We start from the raw sequence: 11,855 nt of genomic DNA, 5'->3' as shown, positions 1-11,855 counted from the left end.
CAAACCAACCTTCTGATCTCCAGTGAAGACTAGTGGACCAGACAAGGATATTCTTTCCATGAAGGCTGGTTGTGCTCTACAGCAGAGGGAAGGCAGGGTGGAGGGGCACACCTACCCCATTGCCAGCTCCTCCGATGAGACACGTATGTCATGGTGTACCAGCTGAACGCTGGAGCAAAGGAACTGATGCCCACTGAGTTTGCTCCCTCCTCCCCATCAGTTTGGCTCTCCATCTTTCCTGGTACCATACGCCGAAGGAAAGCGTGCTAAAGACAGGCAAGGAGGGTGAGCATCTCTGTGTGAGGAGGCCATCTACACCACTTTTGCTGCAGTTGAGGGTTTCATCCAGCCAGCTTGCAACTGCAGCCAAGAAGGGTGCTTTTGTACATACCACCCACACTCCTGTGTTTTGTAACTTCACACCACCTGTGGCAGATACTCCAAATACTAGCTGCAGAAATCCTAACTTCAGCACAGGAAGACTTGTCATTAACCACAGCTAACACCTCTGTATTGGAGCAGGACGATGAACATAATAGAAAATCATGTTGTAATTATATCTGGTTTTGAACAAAAGACAAATTATTTATTTCTTTCTTCAAATGAAGCATAACACTAAAGTATAAACGAAGTATAAATAACATCTGATTGTGCTCCTAAGCTCCATGCTATAACTTTCTTGCAATGACATCCTTCAACAAATTAACTACATCATTACTGTTAAGTATTAATTGCACAAAACAGATACACAAAATATATAATGAGCTAGAAAGAGGACAACATTCTTCCATTATGACAAACAACTGTAACAAGAAATGGAAAAAAACCCGATAGATCTAGGCTTACACAGATGGCAACACTGAGAGTTTTAAATCCTCTCCTTGAACACATTACATGTGATAAATAATATGCAAAATATTCAAAGAATTTTATTGTTGCTTACAGAAGATACTTAGCAAGCAGAGAGACAGTAGCAATCACTGCCTCATGTCTCATATCCCCATCATTCAATGCAAATTTTTACATTTCATGCAATAATCCTGAGCTTATTTTCAGTAACATTGAAATGTCATTTATAGCAATTACCAAATACATACAGAACCCAACTAGGGGGTCTATTGTATTTTTAAGGCATGAAAAAAGAATAACAGTTTATTAACTCTGAATGTCACAAATAACAGCACAGCAGTTAGAAGGCTCAAAAAAGCTCAGAAAGTACCAGTGATTTCTGTGCCAAGGTCCTCCCAGAACATGGCTGTGAATCATTGGCTCCTGAAAAGGTACAGAATCGAATTCTGGCCTTGCTGACATCAGGGAATTTTGCCATTGCCTTGACTGCTGGACCAAGCTTCAGAGCTGTCAGGAGTAACTCAGACTCCACTTCATATCCCCAAAAAATTGACAAACTTCCTCTCACTCAAGTATGAATTTAAAAAACAATACCACCATATTGTTTTCTAAATTAATGTTTTAAGTCTACGGAAAGGTTCCATTCATTTTACAGTATGGCAATTAATAAAAAGCCTTTTCAGAAAAACCTTATTAGTCTGATTTATTAGCACATTAAAAGAAGGGGATGTATTATGAAAAGAACCTCTGCCAAGTCTATGCTCTATTTATAAATTATTTTTAATTTTAAAATCAAAGACTTTGGTAAGCCAAACCAAGGATATGTGATGCAATTCCATGGTTCAATGACTCTTCTCAAAGACAAAGAGCACCGCAGCCCTGTCCAGTCATCAAGTGAAGAACTTATCATCTGCAGAAATTGTGAGGGGCTAGTAGTGTCTGGATTGCTCAGTTCTTCACATAGTCTTTATTTTACACGTAAGAAGTTCTTGCAAGATGCCCTGCCGTGAGCCAGGGTATTCCAGTTCAGTTAACTAAGCCATTGAAACCAAGGCCAAATAGGTGGTAAGTCTTGCTTTGTACTTGCAGTTGCATTACGCCCTACACTGGGAATTAACATAGCAGATGATCTCTAACTCTGCTACTACTACTGCCTGCCCCTTACATAGGTATTTGCCTAGTTGAGCTCAGAGTTTACAGCTCTAGTAGCCTTATCTTTCACCTCCAGGTGGCCCACAGTCTGCTGCGGAAAGAACCATGGTATGCAAGAGGGACAGACTCTTCTGTGCAGCCTTTGTGCATACTTCTTTCCATGTGTGCACCCCTTGAACACACAAGCCACCCCTTGACAAAAAATGGTTGTGTCTTAATTCTGTCACTGCAAGGTTCTGAAAACTTTGCAGATGCACAAATCCAACTTAACTAATTTAATATAATACACCAAGGTATAATATTGAAAAATGGTTCGTCACAATAAACCATTTAGGAAACCCATTACTGTCTCATTTGAGATAGAAGAAGAAAAAAGGTTGTTGATATTAGAACTACTGGGTTGGAATTTGCATGGTTTTTGGTTAACTTCTACTAATAAATAAGTTAAAGAAGGCTAAGGCTATAAATTGGTACTGTTTAATTTATAAATATTTACTTTATTTCTATTCTCTTCTAAAAAACATGTTAAGGAAAAAGGTGGCCAGAAGAATCACACGTTGTAAATTGTAATTTGGTTGTTATGCTGTAAAAACCAAACATGTAAGTGAAGTTGAACACAGTGTATGAAAAAGCCAGTTTTTAATTAACAACTTATTTACAAGTTCATAAAATCAACTTATCTGGAGTAGATGTTCTGTGTTTGTCACCAATATTTTATTGCAACTGGTAACTTGCACGCTTTATAGTAGAAGAAGAAAAAGAAAAGGAAGTTCACTATATACAGCCTTTGTACAGGCTACTTGACTATACACAAGGCATAGTGATCATAACACAACCTATTCTTCATCATAACTTGTGCACAAAAAGACACCAATCAGACATTATGTGAACATTACAGTGAAATGACATCACAAGTCCAGTGAAAATTTAGCATAATACAAAACATATTGATCTACTGCAAATGACATCCTTTAAAACAATAAGCCTTTATTCAGTAGTAACTTAACCAGAGTCTGATGCAGAGATTTGTTGTGTGGTTATAAGTCTTTTAAGTGAAGCAACCTCTGCAGATAAGTTTGCTATGCCCTGCTTCAAATACAAGTTCTCTGACTCAGAGACATTATAGATATTGTCTTTTATTTCAACAACTCCAGCTTTGCATCCACTCTGAATTTTTACATTGAGTTCCTTCTGATGCCAGAGTTCTGGTTTTAGTGACCAGTCTTGGATGTTAGTCACTTGAACTGAGAAAGGAGTGTGAGAAGAATGCACCAAGTTTTGTGCGCCATGTTTTTCAAGCTCAAAATGTCTTTTGGAGGACATGTCAATGGGTGATGACAATTTCTGTGTTGCATCATAGTCATTATCCATTGCTTCCACTTTAACTTGCATGGCTTTGGCTTTAATTCGAAGCTTGTGAGGCAAAGCTGAAGAATTCACTTCCGGAACTTTAACTGTTGCATGAACATTTTTATGTTCAACTGGAGAATGGATTGGACCCTTAGGAACCTGCTGTTCATCTTCTCCATCAGATGACTTTCCAACTACACCATCATCAGTTTCTGATGTTCTGGGTGAATTGCTGGATGACCTATTAACTTGCAAGAGAGGAGGAGAATGCGAGTACACGTTAAAGGTAGCTCCCATGTAGTTGGGATATATGGATGCTTTATATGAACCTCTGTCATCTCTTGGCTCTCTCTCTAATTCCATAGGCTCCTGTTTTATAATTTGGAACTTATTTTCAGGACTTCTGCAGTTGCTTTGTGTGCGACTTGGTTGAGTACGCTCTACAGATGATATTTCAGCCACATCGGACATCGAGCTTTGAGGAGAATGTTTAATGACAGAAATACAACTGCTACCAACTATAGATGGTTCATGCTCATCTACAAATGAGCTAATATTTGATTTGGAACTCTGATAGTCTTGGAAATACATAGTTGTTGAGCTACTGAGTTTCTGTATCTCTTGGGCATAGGCTGCAGAACTAATTAAACCAAACTTTAGCTTCAACGAAAGCAGCTCGGCCTTCAAAGTGGCATTCTCCTCTCCCAGTGCAATTAGTTTGTTCTCTAAGACAAGGTCATTCAGTCGTCGCTTTTCACGAGATCTTTTGGCAGCTTCATTATTTTTCCGCCTTTTTTCCCAATACATAGCATCTTTCTTTTCATCCGGAATGAATTCTCGCTTTCTCCGGCAAGCTGAAGATTTACTTTTTCCACTACTTGCTTCAGTAAGTAGTATATCTTCATTTGTAGATAATTCTTCGGACACTTCTGATAAAGTAGACTTAAGTACCATGATTTTGTCTACATTGCTACTTGTGTCAACAGGTCCGTGCTCCTTTTTAAGGGTCTGCATTTTTCTCAGCTGCATCAGAAACAATTTATAGTAGATCTACAACAAGCAACCGAGCAAGCTATTTCCCCCGTTCTTCTCACTCCACAAGAACTTGATAAACACAGTGATTTTAAATCCATGCACATTCTTCATTTTCTTTCATATTTTCCAAAAGAAGTGTCTAGAACCAATTTTCTTGGCAGAGGCAATAGGAACTTCTTAAAAACCTAAAGTAAACAGAGAATTTGATTACCATTTATGAATTGCTGGTTCAGGTAAAAGCAGCAAAAGTTGCTTTGGATAAAAAGCTTAGACTAGAATTTGATTCATCAAACCTGCTTTAAAATAGACATCTCAACACTGAAGCAACTGATATGCTAAACTGTATGATACCTAGGTAGCAGACTTGCTTGCAAAACAAACAATATGATCCAAGGAAAAATCAATTAAAAATTTTTTTGATCCTACAGTAATGTTGTCACAGAACTTTCCATGATATCACTGGGCAACTTAAACCTCCAACGCTTAACACCACAGGACACCAGGCATGTTGATGAGCAGCACTGGAAAGTATCTGGTTCTTCCACATTAAAGCATCTCTCCTGAAAACATCTGTGGTGTGTGACTTAGACATGCTATATATTTGTGTCCTTCATGGGTTAAAAATAACAAAAGCTGATTTTGAGAAGCTGGAGTGCTTTCTATTGTCTGAAATAACACTGCTATCCATTAAAACTATTAAAGATCTAATTAGTTATATTAATTATTTAAAAGTTTTTTCATCATATAGAAAAATATATAAGTATATATCTATATAAAAATGCTTATACACACACACTTGGAATTTTAAAATGCCTTTTTGATCAAGCATATCAAACTAGTAAACGTACACACAAAATTTGGGCAAATACCTAATTATTAAAAAAATATTGAGAAGAAAAATGCGTTACATAATTTTTTGTCTCTTACAAAGAAAATGTTTGAAACAGTACTGAAAAATATATTAGAGAAATAAAATTTAATTAATAATTTGTATTTGAAAAATAGTCTTATTACATCAAAGAAAAGTTTAATACCATTGAGGCATGTGCATCTTTAGAAAACAGTATTCACATTAAAGTGGACGTTTAGATCTCAAAAATCTAACCATTAAAAAAGGAAAACTATCTTCACCTTTAGCATCAGACATTTCAATCATTAAAATTGAACTTAGCATTTAAACTGGATCTTGTTTTATTTAGTCCCTATTAATGCAAAAATATTCTTATAAGATCATTTGGTCTTGATCTGAGATACAGCTTCTCAATAATTCATTTTCCGCCAGTCAGTCATGTTCCTGGTAAAATAAATGTACTATGCCAAGTGCTTTTATAGAACTGACTATTGAGTCAGCAATGATTCCTGCCTGTAAAACAAACCAACCAACAAACAAACAAAAAATCAGCCACTTCTGATTAATGTCACTATTTATTGGGAATGTTTTTACAATGACTAATGAAACTAATTTTAACATTATCGGTTGGGGAAGTTATAAAAGAATTAATGAATTATATTCTGCCAGTTTCTCTTGTCTTTTCCAGAAGGCAAAGAGGAGTGAGTGATGTAATAACAATTAAGCAATGTCATAAAAGCTCAGATTTCAAGCTAGGTTCTCTTCCATCAAACCATGCCAACTCTTCTGTCATGAAAAATTATCACATTTAATAGAAGAGCTAAGGAGAAATTCTTAAAATACAAGGTTAATTACTGACATGTAACTATTGTCTGTGATAATACAGCCTTAATGGAAAATAGAGTTAGAAGCCAGCCACACCAAAAATGCCTCTAACATTTTAGTGCAAAAGCAGCACTGCAAATTGCCATGTTTATAGAAGACAAATGTATCTCCAATATACAAGTAACTAGATAGTTAGATCCTGATCCAAAATTCAAATTGGAGTCAAAGGGAGATTTTAGTCAAGTTAAATAGGAGCTGGATCAGGTTTAAAAGCAAAAATAAGCCCCACAACTAAGCAACATCAGTTTGTCCAAACATTCAGTACAATTTGGTTTGCTGAAGAAGCTGTATAGCCATTCTGTCATTTCACCGCTACATGTAATCAATGGTTTAATTAATATGCATAACATTTTAAATCTAATGCAATCCAATATTTTTTTTTTAAAAAAGTAATAATTGTCAAACACGCGTAATTTAAAAATAAAAAAGACAAGTTGACCCTAATTTTTCTGGCATTTCTAGAACATTCTGTCGCTATTTCTGTCTCATTTACATTAAAAGAAGAATATAATACTGGAGTTTTATTTCATTATTCTATACCATTGGGAACATACAGCTATTGATCCATAATTGTCTTGATATACCACAATCACCATATTCACTTGTATCACTAACAACTTCTGTATTTCTGAAGAAATGCATACACCTTCTATGGCACACAGCAGGAAGCAGTATAGCATGTACTGAATACCTATGTAGCCATCACTTCTCTCACTATGAATCCCACTGGTCAAAAGGACTCAAAACAACTTTTGTGAAATTTCAGGGCCTTACGAATACAGCTCTTACTGAATTTGACAGTACTAGAGAGTTATAACAAAACCCAATTTATTCTCTTAGAAAAGGGATCCTAATATGTGTATGTCATTATTTTCTATATATTTACCTGCCATATACCCTGAAACACCTACATTTACTTGAAACAGTAGCAAGAGCAAGGAAGCACCTATAAACATAGGATTTGTGCATATTTTAGAAGAATGAAACTATACCCACACAGAGTTAATACAACAATTTTTCCCTCTTCTATTCCAATGTTCCATTTCCACACAATATAAAATCAGTATGTTTAGTATGTAACAAGACTGTTTCAGAATAAGAACTATGACTTTGTGTCTATCTGTATGGTCTCCAGCTCAAAGTGACCCCACTTTGGTGTTTTTCCAACACTGCAATCCAGGAAAAATACTAATAATGAAAATAATAATAGTAATTAGCAAAAAAGCTGTTGGTTTGTGGTTGGTTGTGGGGTTTGTTTTTCCCCTAAATGCATGTAGACTAATGGCCTAGTTCATCAGTATGATCATCTATGTATCAGTAAAAACCCAATCGCATGTCCAAACATGATCTCCTGCAGCCTAACACGGGCACTGAGCTGCGCTTAACAACCCAACAACCTGTGGAACTCATGTTCCTTCTGCCATGGGACCTCTGCAGTTTGGGCTATTCCAATGGACAATCTGCTCACTGTACTTCTAACTCTTGTTTTGGCCAGTCTCACTGGGGTACACATTGTTCCTGGCACGAATAGACAGAACATAGTAGCATGCAAGTCTACAGCAAATTTAAGTGTGTACCAAAAACAACCATGTTTTTGCATGCAGCATTCAACTTTTCTCTCTGCCTGTGTCCATCAAAAAAGTTGTCAAGACAGACGTGTGACCCACACTGTAATCCTACTGGTTTGCTATTTATGTAGTTAGTTCTAATGCCATTACTCTAGTGAACTAATGAAAAAACAATAAATCTTTAGCTCTTTCCACATCTTCCTTGAGCACTTTTATCGTGGTAACTGGAATTGCTGCTTTACAAACAGGAGTCAAAGCCCCTGTTTGTTAATACTTCTCCATGTGGATCAGCCCAATGCTGAGTCTGTAAACAAATTAAATTCCATCTGATGATAATGGCAAAATGCCTTCAATAAAACCAGCCATTTCACTTCACTTGCATTTTATAATTTCACTGGAAAACATCAGTATTTACACATAAATTAATGAACTGTAATGAATCTTCTGACTATATTTCAAACTCCAATGTTTTCCCTTATGATTAATTTTTCAATTGCTTTATCACTCCCTCATAAAGTGTAATAAACCCAACATTTAATACTGCCTTACATTAGTCACTGTTAAAGATCTTTTTTTTTGGTTGGTTGATGTTAATGGCATTGAGTGCCAATTCAACAATGTAATAACACTCAACCCTATTAACTTAATTGCAGACCCAGTCTTGTTCCCACAGCAATTTTGCCATTGGCTTCAATAGAAGCAGGACACAATCCCAGATACAAGTATTAACGAGACTGTTGTACAGAACTCATGCCATTGAAGTAAGAAATTATATATGCAGAAATCATGAAAAGTTAATTCATCCATGCACTTAAAAAAATACTTAAGTAATCTGAATGCATCAAATTAGTATATAAGGATCCTGGGGATTTGTGTATTCACACTGTAATAGTTGAAATGTTTAAAAAGGTTCGAGGACAGGGCTCCTCTCTCTTCTGTGCAATTTAGTCATTCCTGCTGTAGAGAATGCACGTGTGCCTCCCTATATACATATATGTTTCCCCACAGAATAACTGTGTACTATTTGTATTTTGCAAAATAATTCATGCTATCTCTATCTCCATGCAGAATTTTTCAAACATCCTAGAATGAGATAACTAGCTGTTAAATTCTATTCCACTAAGGTTTTGATAGTGATTCTATGAAACTAAATTAAATCCAATTTCTAGCAGTTGGATGCCCAAACACAATTTGCTTTTGTATTGTTATTCATTCAAAAACTTTCTCAGTCCTTCAAACATGGAAAAAAATAATGGCTAAGTAAAACTTCTTGTTATAAAAAGAACCATGCCTCTATCACCTTCACCACTATACGGCAAACTGCAGAAAAACAATAAAAGCTTGTGTTGATATGTGTCTGTGCATAATTTTAGCTGTTGTGGTTCACATTTTGCACAGGTACCATTAATTATATTACAGCTACCATTCTGTCACAGGTTATCTATTTTGAAAACCTGTCTACATACCAAAAGTGCTGTTGTAGAACCTGCTGATAGACACGAAAATAACCAGTTTGCATTCCAAACTTTGAAAAACTGAAGAATATAGTTTGTACTTTATCTTCAAGGTGTTTTAAAGACACTTGCTATCTGTCTTGAGACTTCTATAAGGTCCAGAAGAAATATCATCCTCATTGCACATGCTGGACAGGAGGCAGAGTTTAAACCTAGGTGGTGAATACACAGCCTGCCTCCACACTGCTGAAATACTTCGGAGCCAGTCTACCCCTACTGCTTTTCACAGGCGAAAATTATGCCATTGAAACTCTGCACCTCTCAGGTCTATCATGATTCAGAAATCCTCTCCAAAAGAGGATGGGGCCCTATTCCAAACTCCACTGAAATCCTTCAACGTAGTTTTTCTTGCCTTTTATCTAGCACCGTTAGTTAAATTATGTTCCTGGTGAAGAAAAGCTTTAGTGCTGGCTCCACTGGAAGAGTGATATTATCCTTGAATAGATTTGCGGGCAAGAGGGTCTAGGCAACATAGAGCAAATAAAGTTCAAACTTTCTGGAAAAAAACTAGGGAACTGCATTTTATGGTATGATGGACAGGGTTATCCACAGTCACAAAGGAGAAAAGCATTTATACTATAAATGTTACCACCAATTACTGCTATTACATAGTTACACTCAGAGAGACCATGACTCCATTACAACAGCATAGAGAAATACAGAACTATTGCTCCCGTATGCAGTTCCCTTTTCTTACAACTTCATGGGCATCTTAAGCGCTTACAGTTTCAGGATCAACGTGTAATTAGGTTAGTGAAACACTGATGATGATAGCTTTGTACAGGATGACCCATTTTTGCTAAAATGTTGATGATCTTGTTGAAACAAAAAAATGGGAATGTCTACACAATATAGTCCATTGGGAACATCAAATATCATTTATTATGACACTTTTCAATCAAATATTAAAAAAAAAAGACCATAATGGAACTTAGAACACTATTGCACTTTCATATTACCCACCTCCAAGCTACACCCAAAAAGTTGATGTCATATGTAATTTTTAGAGAAGGCTTTCATTGTTAGGAAAATTACTTAAGTTACTGTTTATCTTAATAACTACAAATTAACTCATTAAAATACAGCCTGTTTCCCAAAGGTAAATTACACAAATTATGCAAATAAAATTATTATTTGGAGAGTGCAAAACATATGTTAAAGGTAGTTGTTGCCCAAAAAGGTCAGTCAAGGTTAATAGGTGCCAATTTGACCTATATTTTCTTCCCTTTCCTTAGGAAGACTGTATGATTGTTTCATTTTCTAAAACAAGCTGTTTACTGCTCTGATTTAAGGAAAAGAGACGAAGAGAGGGGGGATCAAAATCTAACGTTACTCAAAGTGCCAGGAAAAGCCTTAAGGCTGAGAAGTAAAGGAAATGTGGATATAAATTGTGTAAATATTTAAATATATATAGCATGTGTACATAAATCATGCTATTTTAAATATCACATCACTTTCCCATATTTTTAATAAAACCCCAATAGAAACAATGGTTACTGAAGTCACAGTACTATGACAGCATGCTTCTCATTTCAATAGCCATTTGACATCAGGAAAAAAGTAGACTGCAAAAAGCTATAGCTTAAGAGTAACAATGTTCTGGAAATATGATCTCAGCTTTCCCCTAGTTAAGAACCACCAAAAAAACCCCAAAACCCTAAACCCAAAATAAAATGCTAATTATTCTGACAACAAATGGCCTTCTATTATTGAACTGTGTTCTTAAAATGCCACGCATGGACCAGACCTTCAGCTGACCTAAATTTATGTAGCACTATTTAAAGCCAGCAGAATTATGTCAATTAATCCCAGCTGATGCTCTAAACATGCATTTTGTTATATAACAACTGAACTACAAATACATAAAACAAACACTGCCTGTAAAACCTACAACTGCCTGCAAACACAACAGAGAAATAGCAATCTTTAGAGCTCTGATTCCGTGAGATGGTCCAGGCAGGAAGACCACTGCCCATGCGGAACACCATTTTCTTCATTGGGTCTTCATTCCACCCATAATAGGAGGTCTCATAGCATTGACACCTATAATGGTAACTGCTGTGCAGACACTTCTGTTACAAAACCTGGTTAATTATTCAAATACTTCAGGACAGAATTAAAATTATGCTAAGATGGAGCAACTCAAGAAAGGGGGGAAACCCCCCCCTATCTTTAATACAGCATTCTTTCTGATAGAAGACAGATATGTGTTATATCTGTCACCATTCAGTCTCATAGTATGCTAATTTGGACATGGACCAATTCAACATATGAATTAAGGAAAAAAGACCACCAAGATATCTAAGAATGTCTTAATAATAATTAATTTCAGATCTACCTTTTAATACAGGTTTTTAACAATGTTGCTCCTATCACATTTTGAGCCAAGTCCAAGTATGCCTTTGCTTATATGATCTTATTTTTGACAATCATGCTTAGCATCAGTATTGGACAGCTACATATACAGTGTTATTTAAAAAACCACAACAGTATTTTTTGTTATTTTCAAAAACTGTAAAAGACTGTAAAACACAAATCAACTGTCATTTTCTTTTAGAACTGGCTGCAGGAATTGGCCATCTATTTGCATTTTTTTTCTATTACATTTCCTAAGTACATTTTTATCTCGTAACTGGCTGTAATGATCATGGC

The 11,855-nt window shown here is 35.9% G+C and overlaps 1 protein-coding gene across 1 annotated transcript; it reads right to left on the bottom strand.

The window, feature by feature from the left end:
* Positions 1-559: 559 nt before the first annotated feature.
* NFIL3 (nuclear factor, interleukin 3 regulated) lies at positions 560-4,839 on the bottom strand. Its single transcript, XM_014947637.1, has one exon. The coding sequence runs from the start codon at positions 4,378-4,380 to the stop codon at positions 3,004-3,006; it is 1,377 nt and encodes a 458-aa protein (XP_014803123.1). The 5' UTR covers positions 4,381-4,839; the 3' UTR covers positions 560-3,003.
* Between the last annotated feature and the right edge of the window lie 7,016 nt (positions 4,840-11,855).

This window comes from Calidris pugnax, unplaced genomic scaffold (genome assembly GCF_001431845.1).
Source record: "Calidris pugnax isolate Ruff unplaced genomic scaffold, ASM143184v1 scaffold156, whole genome shotgun sequence".
In the NCBI taxonomy this organism is placed as follows: domain Eukaryota; kingdom Metazoa; phylum Chordata; class Aves; order Charadriiformes; family Scolopacidae; genus Calidris; species Calidris pugnax.
This window is presented reverse-complemented; position numbering and strand designations above follow the sequence as displayed.

What these genes read in the sequence shown, in the direction of transcription:
- NFIL3 (XM_014947637.1), bottom strand. Translation starts at nt 4,380, where the DNA reads ATGCAGCTGAGAAAAATGCAGACCCTTAAAAAGGAGCACGGACCTGTT.